The sequence below is a fragment of the Phascolarctos cinereus genome, unplaced genomic scaffold (assembly GCF_003287225.1).
Source record: "Phascolarctos cinereus isolate Bilbo 61053 unplaced genomic scaffold, phaCin_HiC Scaffold_3;HRSCAF=262, whole genome shotgun sequence".
NCBI classification, from domain to species: domain Eukaryota; kingdom Metazoa; phylum Chordata; class Mammalia; order Diprotodontia; family Phascolarctidae; genus Phascolarctos; species Phascolarctos cinereus.
In genome coordinates this window covers 110,504,147-110,530,063 of record NW_027555736.1, presented here as the reverse complement: position 1 = coordinate 110,530,063, position 25,917 = coordinate 110,504,147, and the positions used below count along the sequence as shown (strand labels likewise).

The window sequence follows — 25,917 nt, the reverse complement described above, 5'->3', positions numbered from 1 at the left end:
TGGACAAGCACTCATTGCCTTTATTGCCTTCAAAGTGGAGCACGCAAGCCCCTGTCACCATGTAAGGTGTACCCATCCCAGCATGGACCAGAACAAGAGATACTCAGGACGGAGTTGCTGTACTCCAGCTGAGCTCCTCAGCCTAGGGCTACAGTTTCTTTTTGGAGCCCATAAAGAGAAATCCAGAATCAAAGAAATGGATCAGGGGGCTACTACCTGTCCCCCAGGATCCCAGGTCTCAGTCTGAGAGCCTAGATATAGAGATCTAGAACCCCAGAGCTGGACTGGTTCCTTCCTCCCCCCCTGCTTACCCACCTCACCCAACACACATTCTACCCTGAGCAGAAAATTATTTAAACCCAACCCTCAGGCACTGACTATGCAGTCACATCTAAGAATCACAGGGGCTCCAAACTCTCTGCCTCAAAGTGGGCCCCCAGGCCTCTTCCACTAAGCACCAGCCCATGTGCCATAGCTGCTGATGCCCACTCTCAATCCCACTGGGTGGGGCCCCATGGCATTAGTAGCCCAGATCAAACCTGAGAAAGGAAAGGGAACAAGATGTGAGATGCAAGCAGAGGCGGCAATTTCCCTTGTTCCAGGGCAGAGTCTGGACTCCACATCTCAGCAAAGAACAGCCAGTGCTGACACAGCCCAGGGAAGAGGAAGCAAAAGCCCTTAGGGAGAAAAGGAATCAGCAATAAAGAGGGAAATGGGGAAAGCGAAAGTGAATGCCCTTCACTGTTATTACTCACAAGACAAACAGATGGGATGCTAAGGGAGAAACTGGGTAGGGTCATGCTTCTTCTCCACTGAGCACTGAGGCAGGTTAGTTGAAAGTGGAGCTAGGCCACAGGAGGCAAAGTGTCTAGGAGTTGAACAGACCCTGGGGTTGGTGGTTGCCAGCAAACAGGACCCCACAAACAGGGTCAAGTAGCTTTGGTTAATGTCAAGGATTCAGTGCCAAGCAATGTTGAAACAGGAAGGCCTCCGCCCAGAGCAGTCAGAGAAACAACACACACTTCAGAATCTGGCTATGATGAGGGCAGTGTGAGCATCTGGCCTAGGGATGCAGAGCACTCCTCGAGCCGAGGGCAACTGTAAACGTTGTGAAGGGCACCACGTAAGAGGCCCCTGACACCCAGCACTGTGGTGCTCTCAGAGCACATAAGCCCCAAGCATTGTACCATGACGAGGGTTTGACCTGTCTCCCTTTCTGTCCACCAAGCCTGGAGAGAGGCTATGGGACTCCATACTCAGGCACACACTGAGGCCTCAAATGAATGAAACAGAGATTGGCACAAACCATGCCAACTGATCCCCGCATTCTTCCTTGAGGTCCCAGGTACCCCAATGAGACCCTGGCACAGCTTCCTACACTGTGGATCTTGTTGCTCTGAGGCTGGAGGACAATGAAGAGGCCTCTTACATATGGGAGAGGGCACTCCTGCAACAAGGGGCTCCACACACCCATTCTTTCCCCTTCCGTCTTAGGATATTTACTGCCTGGTTTGAACTGTTTGCTGGTTGGTCTTTAATTTGGGTGGAGGCCCTCTAGCCTCCAGTCGTGATATCACATGCCCTGAGCCTTCGAGCCCCTTTCCTGGGCAGCAGGTTGGCTATTCAGCTGTGCATCAGCAGTCTCAGGGGACCTAGGGACGGCCTTCAAGCTTGAGGTGCTTTTCCGGGATCCCTGTGGGCTGAGATGACCTTTCTTCTGAAGCTGGGGACTCAGCTGAGTGGCTGATGGGGCTTTCCTGCCCGAGGAGGGGCTCTTGGAGCCCTTGGCCTTGGCCACGGGGTAAAGAGTCTCAAGGCTCTTGAGAGACTTCAGCCCCAGCATCTCACAGTGGGTGTTGCATTGATGTGAAACAGCAAACTGCTCAAGGAGGCCTGGAAAAACAGCTTTCCTTGAGACCTTGGTACCTGTAGCCAAACAGAGCAAATACTGGGACCCTAGAGAATTCTTGTCTGCTCTCTGTGACCTCCTCCCCCAGCCCTGGGATGACCATCAGTCCTAGGACTCAGAACTGACAACCACAGCAGATGGCCTTCACCTGTCTAACCTGGAACTAATCATCCGGTTGTCCAGGAGAAAGTGGGCTATGGGATGCCTGCCACTACTACCTCGGTGTCTCACTTCCTCATGATGCCTAGCTGTGGCTGTTAGGCAGTCTTGCCCTGTTAGAAACTGGCAGATTCCCTAAGGTCATGTCTTCTTGGGCAGCATGATCCAGAGGCTGGGGATCCCTAATCCCCAGGAAGCCATATTATAAATCTCAGGCAGGGGAACTCATTATCCATGCTGGGGAAAGAGGAAATGAAGCAGAGTAGAGGGGATTTGGGGCAAAGAGAATTCAGTGATCCCCAGGATGTTACAGCGTAGCCCAGAGGTGGGGAACCTTCGGCTTCGAGGCCCCCGTGTAGTCCTTCTAGGTCCTCAAGTGTGGCCCTTTGTTCTGTGAAGTTTGGATTCAAAGGGCCGCACTTGAGGACCTAGAGGACCACATGGGGCCTTGAGGCCAAAGGTTCCCCATTTCTGGTGTAGCCCATCCACAAGACACATTCTCTCAGGGATAAAGAGCCAGATGGACATTTAGATCTCCAACACAAGGGGAGGGGGAGGGAGGTGGTCATAAGAAGAGAAAACAGAGCAGGGCCCTGGAGGCCAACACAGCAGCTGCCCAGGTCCTAAGAACCACTTACCCTTTAAGTTTGGTGGCAATCTGCACATCTGTCATCTTCCAATCAACACCTAGAAAAGGGCAGAGTGTTTGAGAGCCATAAGTGGGAGCTCAGCTCTGAAAGTGTCCTCTCCCACTGCATTCTGGGCAATGCTACTTCTTTCCCTTTTATTCCTTTTTCATCAATCTGGGAATGAAGTTGGAAGTTTCTAGGCCAGGTTACAAAGGCATAGAATCTCAGCGATGGAAGGGACCCCAACATCCATCTCTGTCCCATACCTTTACCATATATCTGCTAAATAGTCATCCAGCAAGATTGCCAATGACCTCACCAAGAGACTGACCATTCTACTGCAGGAGTCAGAGATACACTTGGGAAGCCAGCCTAATCTGGGCAATGGATGGCAGTCAGCTTCTCCAGAATGGTCAGTAATTACTATAAAGATAAACAATACAAATAAATGTGGCATAATGGATAGAGGGAAACCTTGAAGTCAAGAGTATCTGGATTCAAGTCTTGACTCTGAAGCAAACTGGTTGTGCGACCCATGGGCAAGCAATTCATTTCTTAGTGACCCCAGAAAGCTAAAACCATATAGATTATAGACAAATTACAAGGCACTGTGCTAGGTACTTTTATAAATACTGGCAAATGACAACATGAATAGAAGATATATACAGAGAGGGAAGGTGCTGGCTTTGAGAGGGTGTGTATGTATGATGTATGTATGTGTGTATATACACATACTTACACACATATGTATGTATATGTATGTATAATACTTATTGGTTTACTTATAGCATTTTGCCATTTTCAAAGCTCTTTTATATGCATTGTGTATACAGCACAGAGAGAGGTAGCATGACATATGCACATACACACACATACACACACATACATTTTTCTGGGCATATATGTACATACAGATATACCTATATGCATACACACATATATTATAAATATGTATGCATCAGTGGAAGAAATTTGCACTGCAAGTTCCCTGAACTGATGAAATCACAGGTCCTGACCAAAATAATAAAAAAAATAATTATTATTAATTTGGATGTAATATACAACAAAATATTTTTTATTTTTCCTGCGGTCTGGACCTGTGATTTTTATCAGTGTAGTATATATGTGTGTATACACACAAATACATATGCATATATAACACATATTTTATATGTGTTTGTATATAATATGTGTATTTATGTGTGTACATGTCTCTACTCCCTCAATGCTAGAACCTGCCCTCAGAAATTGCCTCCAATTTACGCTGATTAAATCTTGTATTTACATCGTTCTTTGCTAGTAAAAGTGCCCAGCACAGTGCCTATACATAGTAGGTCCATAGTAGGTACTTAATAAATGTTTATCCCCCTCCTCCTCCTTCTCTGACTCCATTAGAAATTAAGTTTCTTGAGGACAGGAACTGTGTTTGTCTTTCTTTGTGCTCTCAGGTCTTAGCAAAAAGCCTGGCACATAGTAAGTATCATTTATTATTTATTTAAATAAATGCTTGTTGGTTTAATTTATTTAGTTTATTAGTTTATTATTAATTTAGTAAGTGCTTGCTTTGTTTCAAAGTGCTTTTATATGTACCATATACAGCACAGAAAGAAGCCATGTGGCACAATGAGTAAAGAACTGGTTTTGAAACCAGGAAGACCTGGGTTCAAATCTCACCTCCAACATGAACCAGCTGTTTAAGCCTGGACAAGTTAACCAACCTCTCAGTGCTTAGACAACTCTCTAAGATTATAAATTGAAGACAAGGTGCTGACCTGCACTGGGGGAGGAAGCACTGGGGAAGGAAGGCCTTGTGTATAGTGGCTGTGCCAGAAATATTTTTTGAATTGACTCTGTGTGTGTATACATATATACATACATATACATATATATACACATACAAATACACATACACATACACATACACATACACATACACATACACACATACTACTATTGCTGCTGCTGCTACTGCTACTGCTGCTAACTGCCCTGATTACCCACTAGAGGGAAAAAAAATGAAAGGGAAGGCAGGGAAGAGTAAGCAGGAATTGAAGGGGGCCCGGGGATTAGAGCTCTGGAAATGCCTAGGGAGACCACAGGTCCCCAAATTTTCTCCCAGTCAAGATGATGCCCCCATGCATAAACATGGCCTGCCCCAGGGGAATCTATGCAGAAGGCAACTGGTGGTACAGGGGGACAGAGTTCTGGACTTGGAGCCAGGCAGCCCTCAGTTCAAATCCTCCCTCAGAGACTAGTTGAGTGATGCCAAACAGGTCATTTTCCCTTATTACCTGTGTTCCCATCTCTAAAATGTGGAATATAATACCACATCCTCACAGGACCATTGGGAGGTTAGAAGGAGATAATCATCGTAAAGTGCTTTGCAGACTGTATATGTTACTGTATAAATTCTAGCTATTCTATTAAGAAAGGATTTGTGGGGAGTCATTTTAAATTCACTAGCTGGATACCTTTGAGCAAGTCATTCCTCTCTGGGTCTCAGTTTCCTCATCTGTAAAGCGAGGATAATGTTATCTGCCCTCACTACCTCTCACAGTGTTACTATAAGGATCAAATGAGATCTTGAAAGGACCTAAGATGTAGTCCAAGGGTTCTTACCCTGGGAACCTGGGAACCTGGGACCCCTTAAGGAGTCTATAGATAGATTTCACAGGTGTTCACAAGCTTGAATGGAAAGTTTCCTCTTTATTACCCCTTTATTTCATTATTTTTTTCTTGTTTTTATGTATTTAAAGCATACTGAGGAGTCTATAATCTTCACCAGATTATAGTTAAGAGCCCCTGAATTCTAATTCAAATCCCTCATTTTATAGATGAAAGGGCTAAGGCCATGAGAGTGTAAGTGACCTTGCCCAAGGTCACACAGGTAATAACTGGCAGGATTTGAACTCAGGCCCACTGACTCCAAGGCCAGTGCTTTTCCCATCATGTCACACCACCTCCCAGAAAGTATATGAAAACACTTTCAACGGTAAAGGATTACATAAAATGCAATTTACATAAACGTATATAAAGTGTAATGTACAGGGGGTCCCTGCTCAGATATGTGCTGGGGATAGACAACCCACCCGGCAGCTTCCTTCTAACTGTGAGATGCTGGGACTGTTAGTGACAACTTGATTATTATTGTTATTACTGCTACCTAGCACTTTGAAGATACAAGATTTTATCAGGGTTGTAGGTAATCCCCTCACCAATGCAGATTTTGACTCCTCTATACTTTAGTAAACCCTAAGGGGCAGCTAGGTGGCGCAGTGGATAGAGCACTGGCCCTGGATTCAGGAGGACCTGAGTTCAAATCTGGCCTCAGACACATAACACTTACTAGCTGTGTGACCCTGGGCAAGTCACTTAACCCCATTGCCTAACCAAAAAAAAACCAAACAAACAAACAAAAAAAAGTAAACCCTAGATCACCATCTATGGTCTATGTGAGCTGTTGTTGCCAAGGAATTGATTCACTCGAAAGTCATCCTCCCAGTGATGAGGCTCTCTCTCCCCCAACTGAGCTGTATTAGGCTGGTTCACGGAAGCCAGGCACACAATCCACACTGGGGCCCTATGTTCAGAGTCTCTATGGGGAGGAAGGGTCTGTGTTCTGCTGGTGTGGCCCTCAAGGACAGGGTTACCCCCATGTCACAGTGGAGGAGAGAGAATCATTAGCATTAGCATAATTAGTAGAAGTCATGTAATACTAATGATGACTGTGCGATTGTATTATTCTAAGTTTATAAGAGCCTTTCCTGAGAGGTGGTTTTAAAAGTAGAGGAGAAAGAGGCACAAGGGCCTCCCCACTCACTTACTGCTACTTCAGCTTATTCACAGACACAAAGTCAGAGGAAAAACTGAGCAATGAGGCAGTCAGTCAATAAGCACCTACTGTGTGCCAGGAAGTGTGAGAACTATATGGAAGAAAGTTGTTGAACATCAGTGTTCCTGCACTGATATCATAGAGTTGAGTTGTGAAATTGTGAGCTCCTTAAGGGCAGCCACTGTCTTTTGCCTCCATTTGTATCCCCAGCACCTAGCAAAGCACCTGGCACGTAGTAGGTGCTTAATAAATGTTCATGGATTAGTTGATTCTTGTCCCACACACCCATGCCCAGTTACATGGGGAAATGCCTAGGTGGCCCTATGAGCCTCTCAGAAAGTTAAAAGTTCTTTTCCCCACAATAACATAGTCTAAATAAATACCTTTTTCTTGAATTTCAAAAATCCCTGTAATGGTTATCAAGGATAAAGGAAGCCAATGCCACAGCACTTTGGGGAAATGATTCGAGGAACTCATCTTTGTAATGGACAACTAGTGAATCTCTAAAGCACTAGTCTGCCCCTGTCACCCCTCCTGCTCAAGAAGTTTCAATGGCTCCCAATGTCTCTGGTTTAAGATGGAAACTCTTCAGCTTGGTGTGAAAAGCCCTTTTCACAGTCTGGCTCCAGGCTTATTTCACATTAAAGGGAGCATGTTTTTGTCTTTCCTTATATCTCTAGCACTCAGCACAGAGCCGGCACATAATAAGTACTTAATAAATACTTGTTGACTGACTGACTGACTGACATTATTTCTTTCACACAATCTACCTTCCAGCTAAACCTGTCTATTCAATGTTCCTCTAACTCCTGTCTCCATGCTTTTGTACTGGCTGTCTCCCATACCTAAAAAGCACTCCTTCCTCCCCTTTACCTCTTAGAATCCCTTCAAAGTTCATCTCAAGTACCATCTCCTACAGGAAGCCTCACTCCCTCTCAGAATCCCCCACGAGGATGAACATGATCCCACCTGGGCCTCTTCAGTCCCCTGCCACTCCCCAGTCCCCCAAGCTCTCATACCTGCAAGGTCTGTGACCAGAAAGCTGCCGTTTGTCCACTGATACAACCAGTGCTGGAAGGTTCGACACTTCTGGGCAGCCTCAGAGGCGGCAGGGGCTGCCTGGGTGCCGCCGCTCTCCCAATCGCGAGCACAGTAAGGCTTCAAAGGCCTCCCCAGGTACTCCTCCAGAGTGGCATATGGGATGCTGTTTGCTGGCCGGTAGATCAAGTACAGCGGGATGATCCTAAACACAGCCCCACCTTGCCCATGAGCATGGTACTTAAACCCAAGAAAGCTCCCAACCCTCTCTAGCCCCACCTCGATTCTGGGGCCTTACAATGGAGTTCCTTCTAGTCCCAGGATTCCAGAGCTTATAGATAGGTAACTTTCTGGGAGAGGAAATTCTCCCAGGCTACCACAGGTCCCTAAACCACTCCCAGTCAGAATGTCCCCATGCATAAAGCATGCACCCTCACTCTCTGGCCAATCTATGAAGAAGGCAGCTATAGATAGAGTGCTGAAACTGGAGTCAGGAAAACCTGAGTTAAAATCCAGCTTCAGACACTAGCTATGTGGCCCTGGGCAAGTCACTTAACTGCCATTTGCCTCAGTTTCCTCATCTGTAAAATAGGGATAATAAAATTACCTATTCCCCAGAGTTGTTGTGATGATAAAATGAGATGATGTTTATAAAGTATATTGAAAATCTTAAAGCACAAAATAAATGCTGCTGTGCTTTTGTTGTTATTATTACTGCTGGAGAATTCCCAGCAATTTAAAGATGGAGGCGGGGGTGACGATGGGCACAGTTAGCTCAGATTACCCAGATGAGGAATTTTTTTGGTACTTGGTTCACTAGAGTCTGGACTGAGTGAACTGGGTACCTTCTGTAGCCACGTGCAGTTACTACTGTGAAGGACTACGATAGGCAAGATAGAATAGATACCTGACTGGGTCAGAATGTAACTCAAGACTACTCATAGGCTAGTGACCTTAAACTTGAGTTATAAAATCCAAGCACAAGGGGAGCGGAAACATTAAGTCTGACATCCATGCAGAAACCCTCTATATAAGGACATCTAAAGCAGAAGAGACTATAGGGCATTTGTGAGATGGGACTGGAAGCTTGAGCTAAAAGCTGCCTGGGTTCTCATCCCTAACCTATCATCCTTTCAAGGCCCCTTCCCCTTGCCATGCCTAAATTTTTCAACCTGTTCACTGAGGGGTGATATTGGGAGCTACAGAGTGATGGGCTGAGAAGGGAGGATAAAGGGACTGAAGGAAAAATCAAGGCCAGAATCATGTATGTGCATGTAAGTGCACACATTTGGGCTCTACTGGGGGTGTGTGCAAGATAATACTGTGTATAGAACTAATCATATGCTTTGCTCATCTCCACCTTTCGAGAACTCTGCCCAGATGAGATCATATAGACACCTGCCTATCACTAGGAAGGAAATTAATGTCCCTAAATCTCAGGAGCATTCTAAAGTCTAGGAAGCAAGGGGCAGAGAGAGAAGGGGAGAACTTACTCAGGCACCTCCCCAAAACCAGGGACAGCTCGGGCCTCAGCCGCAAAGATCTTACAGTATTCTCGGCTCATGTTTTGGATCTTACATCCCTAGAGTAAAAAAAATGAACAAAGCCCTGGAGATAAACTTGCCCAGTTCCAGAGCCCTAAGCAAGATGCCAGGCAGAGGGAGGTAGATCTCAATAACATGGATCACCATCTTTGGGGGATGTAATATGGCAGAGTCCCACACTGGGCAAGAGATTAGACAAGATGAATTTCCAAGTTCCCCCTCCACCTCTGAGATCTTATGCATCAATGACCTTCCCCAACATCTATCCTAAAAGCCTGTAGATGCCCCCCCAAAAAAGTTCAGACTGTTCCCCTATGTTTTTCTAGGAGCATAGCCTTCTTATGCAACTCCCAGACTCAACGGAAAGATGGGCTGGGGAATGGGGAGGAGACCAGCTGAGGACATAGGACTGAGAAGCAGCAACAAAGGGGCTGAGTACCTGGATGGTGACATCATAATTCCTCCCCAGTAGAGAATTCTCACTGCTGGACCCAAACACAAGTAGGTTGGGGACCTTGATGACGCAAGTTCGGCCTGACTCAAAGATGGGCTCCAGTCCATAGATGACTTTGGCTTGGGAGGCCTTGCGAAGACCACGTCCACGCCCACTTCCATGAAGCTCCCCACTCACCAGTCGGCCAAAAAGTTTGTCCCCCCAGCAGCCTGAGTCAGCAAGGCCCTTGGCAAACACCATGGGCGTCATCTCAATCTCTTCTCCAACTGGATGAGGAAATGAGAAAGTGGGAGGTAGTCCCCTAGGCATAAGCCCTAGCCTACCCTTGCTCAGAGAGTTACATCCCTTGGGATGGTAGGGAGGTGTGGCTGATTAGAGCCAAAAGAAGTGATATTGAAACCACTCCTCTCCCTTCTCCACTAAACTCAAGGTCCCAACCTGCAGTACACGTCCTCATCTCCCATGTGAGTGGCTTGCAGGGCTGGGCCCACCCCCTGGATTAGTTCCTCTTGTATACCCAGCAAGGGACAGATCACAGACTCACAGTAGAGACCAATGGAACATGACTGAATGAACCCCTTCTAGGCTAGTCCTCCTTGGCCTCTCCCTCCCACACCCCTCTGGGGAAAAATATTGATTCTAGATTACATGTTAAAGGGTTGGTGCACATGTGGGGAAAGATTCCAAACTAGAACAGAAATTCCAAACCCATGCAGGTGATCATTCCCGTAGACAGCAGGGATGGCTATGAAGCCCCATCAGCTATTTCCCAAGGGGCACACTCTACCTTCAACTTCTTCTCTGGAGATGAATCCTGACAACACTGAATGGGACAAAGGAAGATGGTGAGGGACTGTGTTTTGGGTTCCCCTGCCCAGATTGGGAAATCTGTTCTCCACTAACCAATAACCTCCAGGATCAAATATAAATTCCTCTGTCAGGCATTTAAAGCTCTTTGTAATCTGGGCAGCCTATTCCACTTTACTCTGTGATTTAACAACACTGGTCTACTTGAAAATCTTTGAATGCAACACTCCATCACCTGTGTCCATAGCTTTGCTCTGGCTGTCTCCCATGGCTGGAATAGTCTACTCTACCCCATGCCCCAGACACACTCCCCCTGACATCCCTGTCCCTCCCCTCCTGCCAACCTTTTAGTCTCCTCGGCTTTCTCTGGGTCTCACACTGCCTTCATATACACCTATACATTGTGTAAGTTCCTAGATATCTACATGTTATCTCCTCTATGAGAATATACTCCCCTTGAGAGCACAGACTATGTTTTGTTTGTTTGGGAGTTGTTGGGTTTATTATTATTATTATTATTATTGCTTTGTATCTCTGATGCTCAGCACAATACCAGGCACACTAGTAAGCTTAGTAAAAAGGCTTGCTGAGTGACTTCTTTGCTCACCCACCCACTGTTTCCCCTCAGCTGTGCCTCTGTTTGGAGAATGTGCCCAAGAGCTTTACTGAGCAGGGCACATGGTGTGTGGTAGGTCCCAGGGCAGTGGACAGGGGCTAAACAAAGTTCTCACTCACCCTCAGGGCTAAGACAAAAGTTAGTTGAGTCGGTGCCGTGCTCATTTTGGATGGTACACTGGTAGACACCACAGTCCCGAGGTGAAGCCTGTACAATTGCTAAGGCCGCTGGTCCCTCATCTCCCGCACTGTGAACAACAAAAAAAAAAAAAAAAAAAAAACAGAATCCAGAGGCCTAGGAATATGACCTGGACTACAGAACCCTGGGCTCACAAGGGCCCACCAGAAGTCTCACTCTGACCGAAAGAAGTAGAAAAAGGAGACAACACAAGGTGTTCCTAACAAAACAAAAGCTGGCTCCCCAGTAAGTTCTAGGGATGGTAGAGACTCCAGCACATTATTCCTGGGCCCTCCACTCTCAGGACCACTGGGTGTGGAGAATCCAGGCTCTGAGAGCACAAGGCTCTGGCCAAAGCAGTTAGGCCCCTTACCTCCTCTCTACCTCAGCCACAGGGAGCTGGTCCTTGGCCCAAGTCAATACCGAGTCACTGAGGATGTTGAAGAATTGACACCACAGCTTCAGGCTTCCAGAAGCATCAGGAAATTGTTCCACCCGGATCTTCCGGATGACCTGGGGAGCTGACAGGGAAATGGAACTGTATAAGCCTGGTGAAGGCCCCTCCCTTTCTTGGGGGAACTGAATCTTCCCCAAGTCTTCTCCAGGGCAGCAGGGAGAAGATCACTGGATCTGGAGTGAGGACACCAGAGTTCAAACTGTGTGATCCCAGCCAGTTCATTTAACCCATGGAGGCTATTTCTTCAGCAAAATATAAAAAGACTTGGAAAAGATGGCCTCTAAGGTCCCTTCTAGCTCAACATTCAGTAAATTAACTTCCCTATGCTTTTATTTGTATACAAGTCAGGTACACGTGAAGAGCTGGAAATTAGGATGTCTGGTTTCAAAGCATAACCCTGCCAAAGAATCCCTGTGTCACCTCGTAAGTTATTCACTCTCTGGGCTGCCATGTTGGTGAAGTGGTACAAGCAAGTACTTGGGGGAAGAGTCCAAAAGGTGAAGAGTCACAGTGCCAGGCCACCTCTGTGTGATCTAGCCTCTCCCTGAAATGCCCATGCTTTATCTCTCTACCTGTTCATTCCATCCTCTAAAGCCTGATACATAGGATCATAGGGGTAGAGCTGGAAGAGAATGGCCAGGCCATTTAATTCAATCTCTCATTTTGTAGATGGGGAAATCAAGACCCAAAGAAGTTAACTGTCCTGCCCAAGGTAATACAGGCAGGAAGCATCAGATGTGGGATTTGAATCCAAGATTCCAGAGTCAGTATTCTTTTCACTGGCTCTCCTCCAGATCTCCCAGTCTGTAATGGCTTTCATCTGCCCATGCCCCTACCTCACATAGTACATTATATTCTTATTATGCATTTTTCTCATATTACTTTATACTGTTATTACTTGAGCGTGCTACTGTTCCCCTATTAGACTATAAACTATAAAGAAAGCAGGGTATTTATCTTATTGAAACTTTGTATCTCTCCTTCCAAAGCACAGTGTGTTGCCTGCAGCAGTTCCTTAACAAGTGTCTGTTAAACTGAATTGCTATTTAATTGAATCCCAAGTGAGGCCTGAGGGGACAATCTGAGCCCTGGCGTAGAGACAAAACAGAAAGGGTTCCTAGGCAACAGACTGGCACTAGGAGTTCTAGATCCTGCCTAATTTCAGGGACTCTGCTCAGCCCTGACCCCAGGCCTGTTTGCAATAGGTTTTAACTACTGTTTTCCAAACGCTACTTCTTCCGGCAACTGGTCCCCAGACCAGGGTTTAAAGAGGGGCCAAAGCAAGGGGTCAGGCAACTAAGAAAACAGGGTTCTTCCCTATAGAACAGACAAGAACAGGTGCCTCAATGGACATTCCAGGCCCACTAAGCAAAACCTGGGCCCCCTTTAACCAGCTCCGCCTAAAACATGCCTCCTGGAAATCCTCTTTTCATCGCATGAGGTACCAAAAAGGCAGTAGTGTGTCTATACACCCAAAGCAAGGCCCTACATCCTGAGAACACTTTACTCTCTCCCATGAACTTTCTACCCTCCCTTCCCAAACCAGCTCTCACCCTTGAAATGGTCTTTGGTTTTTCTGGGCTTGGCTGTCTCATCCTGTTTGCCGTCTTCAGGGGCCAGCTCTGTGTCTGGCCCACTGCCCTTGGGCCCAGAGCCCAGGTCTGCAGAGTCCTCATCTGGACGAGGCACCTCGAGCAGCTTTCTGTTCTGAGAAGGGGAATGTCTCTCCTTTGGGGGAATCAGTGGGGATCCAGGTGCCAGGCTCTTCCTGGACCCACGGGGAGAAACTGTAGGGCTTTCCCTATCTTCAGGAGCAGGTGCCTCCCCCTCCCCAGCCACTTTGGCCTTGGGGAGAAATCTCTTTCTCCGAGCTCCCAAGGCTAGCTCCTCTGGGGTTGCACCTGGGAGACTCCCCCCATTATCTCCTGAGAGCTCTGCTTCTCGGAAGGGCTCTTCCCTCTTGCTCTCCCCAAGAGGCTCCCCCATCCTGATGGACCCTTGATCCCCACTGATCCAAAGGGACTCCCCCATTCTGCTTTCCTTCTGCCAGCCCTGATTTCCTCAGCAACCCCCTTGTTACTTGTCTCTGGGCCTTGCACCTGGGTCTCCTCCCCCACCACAATGGTAGGGACAGTCAGTGGACTGGGGTATCTTCCCAGGGGCTTCCCTGCTGCCAGGGCCTTGTGGCCAGACTGCACCTCCTGGTCAATGAGGCCAGTGAGCCGGCGGGAGGTACAGGGGCTCAGTTGCAAGCTCCGTGCACTCTGAATGAGGTGGTTGTTCTCCACTCGCTCTAGAATCTTCCGAGATGTCCGGGGGCTCAAGCCAGCGATCTCCACTGTCGGTGCCAGAGTGTCTGGGGGACCAGGTCCCCCTGCAGGGGGCTGCTGGCCCTCTGGCCTCCCTTTGGCTTCAGTTTCACTCTGATCTGTGTCTGCACCAGAGAGCTTCAGGAGCAGGAGTAAATAATTCTTCAAGGAATCAATGAGGCCACTGTCAGGGGCTACAGGGCTGGGGGCCCTAGGCCCAGCTCCTGGAACCTCAGGTTCAGACTCCCCACAAGCACCAAGAGCATTCCCTCTATTCATTGCAGCCTCAGTCTCTGCACGATGACCCTGGCTGGGCATCCCCACTGTTTCCAAGGCTTCACAGTGAGGCTGGGGCTTTGGATCAGAATACCCCAAGGTCCGGGCTGCTTCTGGACAGGGCATCTCAGCCACATTGGTAGGCTCTCCTTCAACTTGCTCTTTCTGAGTGTTGTTTGGGAGGCAGACTGCCTTCAGGCTAGGAATAGTGGGGGCCTTGGTGCTTATAGGAGAAGTTGGATAGGAGTCTGAGGCAAGGCCCAAGGTCACCTCTACTACAGGGTCAGACCCTTCAATAGAGGCCTCGCTTATTGGCTCCTCAGTGGGCCAAGGCAACTCCTCCTGGGACTGTCGAGCAACTTTGTCAACTTCAGTAGGGCCTGGTACCCCTAGTCCTCTGCTTACCTGCCTAGCCACTGGCCTCACACCAGCTTCTAGCCCAAGAGGGCCTGGGAGGCTCTGCATGTTCCCAAGGCCTGGAATCTGTGCCTCTTCAGACCTGACCTGTGAAGGATGGGAGGATTCCATGGACAGCCTCTTGAAGTGGCTAGGTCTCTGAGGAGCCGCTGTAGTCTTGAACCTAGGGGCTGTAGGCCTCAGATCATGGCTACTCTCCCGCTCTGACCGTGTTACTGTGACCACCTGTGTCCTCTCATCTCTCTGCGTGCTATCCACATGGGTTCTTCCAACCACCTGTTGATTCACATCTGCCTGTGTCCTCAAATCAACACGTGCCCTCAAGTCCTCCTGTGTCCTCACATCTTCCTGCACGCTCTTCATCTGGGCGCTAACGTCCAACGGCATCCTTCTATCCCTCTTCAACCTCTCCTCTTCCTCTGTCTCCACATCCATGGGCTCACTGCTCTCCTGTTCTCCCTCAAGGTTGTGGCTGAGACACTCTGCAGCAGAGCTGCTGTCAGCAGATGTTGTAGGAGCTTGGGCCACCCGGGTTTCCAGGGCCTGAGAACAGAGAGAGAGTAAGAAATAAGACAATGGCATTTGTGTGGTTCAGGTTTGCACAGCTGTCCACATCCGTTATATCACTTGGTCCCCAGGGATAGGGACCAGATCAGGGATTTCACCGGTATAGAGGATGCTGGGATGAGGAAATTCCCTCTACCAATGCAGTTCTGCCCCTTCTCTACAACATACATTCTTAGAGAATTGCCTACAGTATTGGGAAGTTAGGACTTACCCAGGGTCCCAGAGCTAGAACGTATCAGAAGCGGGACTTAAACTCAGGTCTTTCTAGATCTGAGGTGACCTCTTTATCTGCTATGCCACATAGCTTCTCAGTGAAGTAGATACTATAGCTACTATTAACCCTTTATATCATATATATAATATATAGCTATATACATGTATATTATATATGTGTGTGTGTGTGTGTGTGTGTGTGTGTGTGTATAGCTACTATTAACCATTTTACAAATGGATATGGCTAGCCAATGTCAGTTGGTACTATAACTCAGGTCTCCCCTGGCTCCAGATCCAGTGTTCTTTCCACTAAACCACACAGGCCTTGCTATCTATTTTACCTATTATGCCTGTTTGGAGATTCCTTTATAGCCAGACTGTACTAGCCTCACTCAAGTCTTGCTCTATCCTTACCAGGACAGTACTAATGAGAACCTTAACCATCTGTTTGTCTTAGGGCCTAATGTATTGGGTTTCCCACTACAAACTGAGGCTAGGTTGGAAGGATTTGGCCACAGGCAAAGCCTGGTGCCTCCTCAATTCTAGAGCATCAGAATTCCTTCTATGTATGCCTGGTCTGAGATCTATAGCCTGACACTCACCAAGAAGACATGAAACTGGATTTATGGTCTTTGTTGAACTGAGGACACAGCCAGGAGAGAAAGAAAGAGTTATGGACAACTTTGGAGCATCCTATTCTCCCAGGCAGACTGGATTTAAAGCTGCTTTCTACAAAGATTTCCCTAAGCCTGCTTCTCTACCTTCCTCATATCCATCAGCTCCTCTTAACAGTGTGAAGTCCCAGATGCTGTCCTTTGGGGCCTCTGCCCTCAGCAGATCACACCAACGCTTCCCTTCTCTTGGATAGGCAAGAAGAAATACAGGCAGTGTTATGAATGGGTCAGTTCCTATGATGTAACGTATGCACCTATGATCCCTAGCCCGGGGGTACAAGTCTTGGATACTTCACTTAGCATAGCACACCTTGTGTTACCAGAAATTCAGGAGCCCATATCTTTACCAAACCCCTCCCCAACTTGATGACTGCTTCTAATCCATAATCCTCAGCTATCTCTTCTTGAGAAGACTCTCACCCTTCCCCCATCTCCCCCCCACCCCCACCCCGAGCCACACATCCAGATTTCAACAGCTCAGGTCTCCTGATATAGCTGCCCTCTTCTGCCTACCCTCTTTGTTCCCAGGAAGACTAAAATCTAAAAGCCTCCTCTGCTGCCAGATAACAGCAACAGGGCAGGGGGAGTGGGCTGGCAATTTCTTCAAGGATGCTCACTCTGATTTCCCTCCCTTTCCTGAATTCCTCTCTGCTGACATCCTATCAGTATCACCCAGCTGGGCCCTAAATTGTCCTTTTCCTGCTTCATGAGTGCCCATCTGTCTCCCTAATCAGCCTGTGAGCTCCTCAAGGACAGGGGGCCCTGTCTTCCTCCTTTGTCTCTCTGAAGGTTTGGGCACCAAGTCAATGTCCAAAAAATACTTGTTGATTGATATACAAGTGAGTATCTATATTCTCCAAGTCAAAAGTCTGGGCCTTTATTGTAACAGGGCTGCTCTCTGCAAACAGAAACCTTAGTAGTCATCAGTTAAAACTTCCTCTTTTATAGATCAGGAAACTGAAACCCAAGAAAGTCAGATCATTTTGCCCAAGGTAAATTACCAAAGGTAATTACCAAACTAATTACCAAAGAGTAAATGGCAGAATCAACATGTGAACCCAAGATTTCTTAACTCCAAATCCAATCATTATAAAGAAGCCATTCTCATTATCAATGATATTAATGAGATACTTCAAAATTTTCAAAGCCCTTTACATATACTTTCTCATTTGAGTGCAACAACAATCCTATAAGGTAGGTGCTACAAGCATCATTTTCCCCATTTTACAGATGAGGAAACTGAGGCTCAGAAGCTAAGTTACCAGCACATATTGTCCTGTAGAACTGATCTTTGCAGTAGAGCTGTTCAGATGCTTCAGTATTCTCTCTAGTGGTGAGGGAGGTTGAAAGAAATCCCAGAGAGTCCCATTATACCCCAGCTCCTGCACTGAACCATCCCCCACTAGAGTACTGTCTAACCTGAGAGTTGGAGCAATCACAGAATTAATCCAAGGGTTGGTATTAAGAAAGAGTCATGGTTGAGGGGCAGCCCAGGGATAGCTAGCATTTATAGAGAGAGTTTTAAAGCTTGCAAAGCACTACCTCATTTCATCCTTACAACAACATTATAAGGTGACTATTATTATTTCCATTTTACAGATGAGGAAACTGAGGCCAAGAGGTTGTGGCCAAGTGTCTTGGCCACAACTAGCGTCTCAGTCAGGATTCAAACTCAGATCTTCCTTACTCTCTCCCCTGTACCACCTAATTGACACTAGTTTTCAAGTCTCTTAAGGGGATTCCTGGAGCATGAGGTGAGAAAAATCCTCTTAGTCTATCCCATGTAGTTCTTCTCCACCCCGTTGAAATGGCCATCTGGTCCCACAGGCCTGCCCCCTCATCAGCTGGCAGAGGGATGTGCCTTCACATTGGGCAGAATAACAGGGACATCCACAAGGCTCCCTTGGAGCCCAGTAGCTCCTGGAAATACAGATTAAGTGACCAAAATAGATTCACAGAGCAAAGAAGATGGTCAGGAACAGATGCAGTTGTAGGCTCAGGTCAGGACAGCATTGTCAATCCCCCTGTCCCTGGGGTGAACTAGGCATAGGGAAAGCCCCTTCAACACCTGAAGCCTTCAAAAACTGCCCCTGGTCACCATGCATCTCCTCCTCAGATAGCAGGACACTAGAGGAAGAGATTTTCCCGTATTTTCAGAGCAAATGGGCTCAGGCAGCCACAGACAAGTTTTGCTATCCCTGTAGATTTGGAATTAGGCGATGGACCCTGGATCTGGGGTTGCAGCAAATGTCCCCTGGCCCTGCCTGGCACCGTGTCTCCTCCCCACTCCCCTTCCATAAATAACCCTGAGCACTCTGGCTGCCAGACTGCTTTAGAAACATTTTCCATGAAGTCAGACTCTCAAAAAAGCCGTCACGTCATTCTTACCTCACAAGGGGTCCTGTGGGCTATCGGCTTCTGGGCAGGGCTCTCCCGGGTCTTGTGCTTCCGCCGGGCAGGGGGAGTTGGGACAGTGGCTGCTGGCTCAGGGGAAATTCCCAAGGGTTGGGCCCCTTGCTGGGGAGAAGGACCCAAAATGCCTGAGGGGGTACCCACAGAGGCACAAGGCTGGGAATCACTGCTGGGGTCACATTTTGGTTTAGGAGGGGCAAATCTTTTCCTATTAAACACCCTGGGAGGCTGTTGGGCAGACGGGGACACTGGCTGGCCAGGAGTCAACTTCTCTCTTCCTGTCTCTCTCCCTGGTAAGGCCCCCAAAGAGATACCACTTTGGGGACTTCCACTGGGGGTCTGGAGTCTTTCCTCAGTGGCAGTAGACTGAGTGTTCTCCAGGTACATGTCCTTTAAGGAGAAATAAGCATTGCCATCCGGGGTAGGAGCTCTTAGGTCCTTGCCAGTCTTGACCCCAATCTTGTTTGAGCTTCTAGCCTCCTGTGCCACAGGAGAGGTTGATTCCAGGGTCCTATCTGCCCTGTCCAGCTTCAAGGTCTTTAGAGAACTCTCTCTTTGAGCCAGTGGGATATTCTCCGCCACCATGTGGCCACGTGTCCTGCTGGAGTCGTATTCTGCAGTGGTGGGGATGTGATTTTCAGGTGTTCTTGCTCCTTCAGGTTTTTGTTCGCTTGTCCTCTTCCCCTTGTGGCTTGGCCCCTCTTCTTTCTTCTTCTTCTTGGCCACAGACTCCTTGGTGGGTGGTCTCTGGGAGATGAGCTCCACAGCCTCACAGAGGTAAGAGAGAACACCATCTCCACTCTCCTCACCGCTCTCCAAGGTGGCATCCCCATTAGTGGTGACCTCACCCCCTGTAAAGCTATTGGCCAGGCCAATGGCTGGGCTCCAGGGTGGCTCACTAGTCTCTCCTTCAAGCTCGGGCTCCAGGGCTCCATCCTCAGGGTCTTTGCAAGAAGCTGACAGATCTTGCTCCCTTGCCCCACTCAGCCGGCGTTTCCTCTGAAATCGATCTGGACTGAGTTTACGTACTGTGTCAGCCTCCGATACCATCTCCTTCCCATACTTTCGGCTCTGCTCAATCTCCCGCATCTTTGCCTCAGCCTTCCTCTTCAGTTTTGCAAACCATCGCTGGTGAATCTTGTACTCAGTCATGGTCCCCACTTCCAAGACTCCTGAGCAGGACACAATGCCCTTGGCATTTTGAGCAGATGCCTGGTAGATAGCAGCATCTTCTTCTTGGCACCTAGAAGCACAAAAAACAGGTGAGGAAGCAGTACCCTGACCCTGGCAGACTGAGAACCCACTCAAGCATCCAGCTCCACCACCCCTGCACAGTGGGAGAAGCCTTTATTCAGACTGGCACAGAGGAGCCCTTAGCCTGGTAGAAAAAGGCAGCATTCTTCACACCAGTGTTCCCTGCACCAGACTCTCCATCTCCAAGCTCTGAGTATTCCCATTGGGTGTCCCCAATGCCTGGAACTAACTCCCTCCTCATCTCTGCCTCCTAGTTTCCATGGCTTCCTGAAAGTATTTGCTAAAGTCCCCCTTTTGATGCCCATCAACTGGGGAATGGCTGAACAAGTTGTGGTATATGAATGTAATGGAATACTATTGTGCTATAAGAAATGATGAGCAGGTGGACTTCAGAAAAACCTGGAAAGACCTATATGGTCTGATGCCGAGTTAAGTGAGCAGAACCAGGAGAACATTGTACACAGTAACAGCCATGTTGTGCAATAACTAATATTGATAGATTTAATCCTTCCCAGCAATACAAGGATGTAAGACATCTCCCAAGGCCTCATGATGGAAACTACTATCCACATACGAAGAAAGAACAATGGAGCTGGAATGCAGATCGAAGCATATTATTTGCTTTTTTTTTTCTTCTGTTGTGTTTTGTTTCGTCTTTCTGGTGGTTCCTCCTATTGGTCCTAATTCTTTCTTACAACATCACTGATGTGAAAATATGTTTAATTGGAATGTATATGTATGCCTGTATCAGATTGCATGCCATCTTGGGGAGAGAGGGGAAGAGGGAGGGGGAGAAAAATGTAAAATTCAAAAGCTTATGGAAGTGATTGTTGATAATTCAAAATAAATTAATTTAAAAAATAAACTTAGTTATCACATAAAAAAATAAAGTCCCCCCTTTTGCAAGAAACTTATCTCAATCCCCATTGAATGCTACTGCCTTCCCTCTGTGGATTACCTCCTATTCATTCATTCATTCATTCATTTTTGGGGAGGAAACAATTGGAGTTAAGCTACTTGCCCAGAGTCACATAGTTAAATGTCTGAGTCTGGATTTGAAGTCAGGTCCTCCTGAGTCCAGATCTGGTGCTCTGTCCACTGCGCCACCTAGCTGCCCTGCAATTTATCTTTCACGTATCTTGTTTGTACATAGTTGTCCCCATAAGCTCTTTGAGAACAAGAACTGTCTTTTGCCTTTCTATGTCTCCCCATCATTTAGTACAGTGCTTGGCACATAGTGGGTGCTTGTTGACTGGTTCACAAAGCTCTTTAAGGTTCGCAAAGCCTTTTATATTCACTTGATCCTTACAACAATTCTTCAGAGTTCGGTGCTGTTATTATTCCCAATTTACACATGAGGAAACTAAGACACAGAAACATTAAGTGACTGACCGAGGGTCAGCTAATGCGTTTCTCTGACTGAGGCAGTATTTGAACTCAGGTCTTCCTGACTCCAAGTTCAGTACTCTAGCCACTATGTCATAATTACTAAGATCCTCCTACTACATAGATAAAGAAACTAAGGCCCAAGGAAGGCAAGTGATTGAACATGTAACCACAATCAGGGGGGCTCAGGAGAGGCCCCCCACAAGAGCAGATGGCCCACAGAGGTGCCACATGGAAGTTCTGGGGGAAGATGACATAGATAAGTATGCCCAAAGGTTCAGAACCCCTTGTGGTCACCCTATCTGCATCCACAAATTCTAGGGCACAGGATTAGCACCTCTCTCATTCTTGGTGGGGCTCAGCTCTACTCTCTTCCCTGAAGCAAAGTCCTTCTAAGCTGGGTTAGGCCACATCATTCGTCCATTCCCAAGAACCACAGCAGCTCTAAGAGTGCCATAAGGTCACGGTGACATGAAGACGGATAGGAAGGAGTCCCTGGAACATGGAATACCTAATACTCAGAAGTAGATTACAGAAACAATGAGGCTTCTGGTCTATGTAGCTATAAAACTCTGAAACACAGGACAGAACATGAAAAAAACAGTATGGTGCAGTGTGCAAAGTCCTGTGCTGGGCCTTAGGACACTTGGGTCCTTGTCCTGGCTTACTTACTTACTAGTTATATAACCTTGGCCAAATCACTTAACCATTCTGGGCCTCAGCTCCCTCATCTGTTAAAGGAAGAGGCAGCAGCAATACCGCTACTGGGCCTATACCTCAAAGGGAAAAAAGAAAGACAGAAAGGACCTGTATGGACTAAAATATTTATGGCAACCCTTTTGGTAGCGGCAAAGAATTAGAAACTGAGATGCCTATAAATTGGGGAGAGGGGTAAACAAATGATGGTACATGGCTGTAACAGAAAATTACTGTCCCATAAGAAATAATGAAAGGAGTGCGTTCAGAGAAACCTCAGAAGATGTTATAAACTGATGGAGAGTAAAGTAAGCAGAACTGGGAGAATGATTAATACTATAACAACAGCATTCTATGAATAACTTCTGAAGACTTAAAAACTCTGATCTATGCAATGACCAACCATAACTCCAGAGGATAGATAATGAGGTTAAATTCTCAACGTGAGAATTTACACCTTAAAAATCAGCAGACACGGTAGATGAGGGCTTGATTTATTCTTTTATTGATTGTGTAGACTTAAGAAAGTGACAGAGAAAATGTTAATATGCAGATGAAACTTAAGTTTGTCATAAGTACATTTCCTTCCCTGGAGTGCCAGTTGTTAAACATTTACCAGTGCATCATTGCATTCTGATAAAATAATGATGGATTCAAGATGCAGAATGAACCATACATTTTTAGACATGGCCAATGTGGGAACTTTTTCACTTGACTTGTTAAAAGGGTTTTTTTTTCTTTTTTTAATGGGAGGAAGTGGGCAGGAGAGAAAATAGATTTTTTGGACTAAACCTCTAAGATCATCCCTTGAAGCTCTAATATTCCATGATTTGATGACATCAACTCTCCTTCCTGGGAGTCCAAAGCTCTGAACATGGTACCTTGTTCCCTCTACTTCAAAGCACTTAAGAGAAAGGAAACCTACCCATGAACTAAGGAGCAACCTCAAAGTTCAGGCAGTCATGCCAGCCACCTGAGCTGAAATAAGGCTGAGCCTCACACTACACAAGAGGCCAAAAGATATTAATGGAAAGAATGCTTGATCTGGAGTTGGGGTCACAAGACCACAAAGAACTGAAAGAGATCTCCGAGTCATCTAGTCCAATCCTCTCATTTTGTAGATAAGTAAACTGAGGCCCAACTAGGAGACTGATGAAATTTGAATTCAGATGTTCTGACACTAAGTTCCAAAGGAACTTGTACCACGTCACCTCAGGCTCTGGGTATCCTGGGGAGGAAGGAAGGGTCTGCATCCTGGCTTTGCCACTTACCACTTGCATCACCTTGAGCAAGTCACATAACTTCTCTTGCCCTCAGTTTCCTCATCTGCAAAATAGGAGGCCTGGATCTGTCTATCTATGATTCTATGACCCTCCATTTACACGGTGCCCAGTATCTGCCTTTCGGTTAACCTTAGCCTCAGAGGACCTCAATGGCATGAAGGATATTCAACATCTATAAAGCAGTGAGGTAAAATGGAAAGACCAATGGATCTGGAGTTAGAAGAGTTCAAAACTCAAGCCCCACTGCCTAAGTGACTGACTGACCTGTGTGACCTCAGGCAAGTCAACATGGCAGCCTCTAAAAAAGCTAATGAAGTCTTAGGCTGCATTGAGAGGGATGGGGTCTGGAGCAGAGGGAGTCCTGTTGCACCATTTCCTTGCCAGACCATCTGTCTGGAGCAATGCATCCAGATGTGGGTACCATACTTTAAGAAGGACAGTGGTAAGCTAGAGTGCTTCCAGACCAGGACAGTGAGGGAGATTCAAGATCATTCTGGTTGGAGGAATTAGGAATTGTTAGCCTTGAGAAGAGAAGACTTGTGGGAACATGATCACTGCCTTTAATATTGGAAGTGCTGTTTTTTTAATGCGAATTAGATTTATCCTGCTTGGCCTCAGAAGGAAGAACTAGGAATGGTGGGTGGAAGCTGCAGAAAGGAAGATTTATGTTTGGTGGAAGGAAAAATTTCCTTATAATTAGAATGATTCCAAAAAATGCAATGAACTATCTCAGAAAGTAGTGGGTTCCCCCTCCCTAGAGATCTTCCAGCAATGGCTGAGTGATCATTTATCAAAAATACTGTAGGCGAAATTCTTGGTCAAGTACAGACTGAGCTATATATAACCCCCGAACTCCCTTCCAACTCAGAGATTCTATGAAGTCATATAATCTCCCTAGGTCTCAGTTTCCCCATCTGTAAAATGAGAGGGTTAGACTAGATGATCTTTAAGGCCCCTAATAGACCTAAATCCTATGAACTTTTGTTCTGGGGCCTGAGGCAAGCAGGAAAGACTTAGTCTTAGCACCAAGACAACCAGGATTCTTGACTCCCCAGGCAGAGATGGGTCCTGGCCAAATGAATGGTACTATCTAGTGGGTTGCCTCCCCTGTTGCTTTGGACAGTCAGTCTTCTCTCCCCTACAGGCTGGAGGGGCCCCAAGAGAATTGCCTTCATGAGGGTCAGGGTGTAATAAGACCTCTCAGTCCTTCCCTACTCCATTCTTCCCTGAGAAGGGCAGGTCTATAGTTTCGTCCAATCTCCACTGAGCTCAAATGTCATTTAGGATGTCCCCTTCAGTGACTGACACAAAGCCACTTCCCATCACATACACTCACCTCCTCCACATCTGTGAAGGGAGTAGCCCACACAATCCCAGCCCCACTCACTTGTACAGCTGTAGGGTGTGCCGATTCCCCTGATGAGAAATCTCATATTTTGGCAGGCCACAGTAGCGGTCCAGCTCTTCGTCATCCTTGTACCACGTCACCTCAGGCTCTGGGTATCCTGGGGAGGAAATAAGACACTACTAAAGAAAGAGCAATTCCAAATCAGCTGGAGAAAGGAAGAGGACTTCCAGTAACAGACCCCCAAGATATCCTCAATGACCTGGGCAGAGAGAGCAGGCTGCCTGCCCCAAGGGCTACTGGACCATGCTGTTGATTAGAAGCTCAACCTTGCTGAGGCAGGGAAGAAGGGCTGCGGGTCATTAATAATAAAAATAGCCAGCTTTTATTTAGCACTTTAAGGTTTACAGGTATTATTTCATTTACCCTCACAACAACTCTAAGAGGTAGGATGCTATTATATTCCCATTTTTAAAATGAGGCAGACAGAGGTCAAGTGACTTGCCCAGAATCACACAGGTCAGATCTGAGGCAAGATTTGAACTCCAGTCTTCCAATATCACCTAGCTGCATCTAAAAAGGAAACTCCCACACCCCTAGGCAGGAAAGCCTGGAAGACCTCAGAAACAGCTCTGACCAGGGATACCTAGTCTTTTCCCCCAGGACCTGGATATTCTGTCAACTGGCAAGAGTGGAATGGGTCAATCATAGGATTATAGTGAAACAGAATATCAGAGAGGAGAGAGACATTGAAGATCTTCAAGCCTGACCCCCTCATTTTACAGATAGAGAAACTGAGGACCAGAGAGATGACATGACCTACCCAAGATCTCAAAACAAATCAGTGGAACTAGTATGTCTCCTGACTCCCAGTTTAGTGTCTTTCTGTCTATGCTATTCTGTCTAATCATCGAATCATAGAGCTACTAATTTTTACAGATGAGAAAGCTAAGGCCCAAGAAGGTTTTATTTTGTTAAATTACATAAGAAATTATTTCTCTATTCCTTTCTTCCAGTCTGGAAGTATAAGGCTTCTCACAGTCCCAGTCCCATCACTGATCAATATGGTAGCAGGTTGTTTCTGATATTTATGGCTGCCCCCCCCTTTAGTAACCTCCACTCCCAGGGACTCAAGTGATGAATGTTGAACTTGGTGCAGACACCCAATAGCCATTGTCCACTGATGCTCAGAACCCCTGTGCTCAAGAGATCTGCCAACCCCAGCCTCTCTAGTATATGGGATGACAGGTGTGTGCCACCACGCCCAGCTAGTTCCATATTTCCAGACACCAACTGTTCCCATTGTTTGGGTTCTGGCTCTGTCTTCAGAGGTACATGTCTTACTCAGTCACTACCCTCACCCTCCAGTGACTATAACACACTTCCTAAGGGACGTCTTTTGGAGGTCATAAACATTAACATACTAATTTCTTCTACAAATATCTAGCGAGTGTCTAATATGT

At 46.8% G+C, this 25,917-nt stretch overlaps 1 protein-coding gene across 1 annotated transcript in view; it reads right to left on the bottom strand.

Moving 5' to 3' along the window:
- The window catches only part of ALPK3 (alpha kinase 3), a 45,618-nt gene continuing 19,701 nt past the window's right edge, over nt 1-25,917 (bottom strand). The window contains 13 exon segments of the mRNA XM_020966483.2: nt 1-1,900; nt 1,902-1,926; nt 2,707-2,755; nt 7,549-7,772; nt 9,061-9,149; nt 9,551-9,831; nt 10,353-10,388; nt 11,108-11,235; nt 11,539-11,686; nt 13,176-13,667; nt 13,670-15,167; nt 18,467-19,733; nt 24,497-24,614. Coding sequence (XP_020822142.2) covers nt 1,574-1,900; nt 1,902-1,926; nt 2,707-2,755; nt 7,549-7,772; nt 9,061-9,149; nt 9,551-9,831; nt 10,353-10,388; nt 11,108-11,235; nt 11,539-11,686; nt 13,176-13,667; nt 13,670-15,167; nt 18,467-19,733; nt 24,497-24,614 — 4,682 coding nt within the window. The 3' untranslated portion in view covers nt 1-1,573.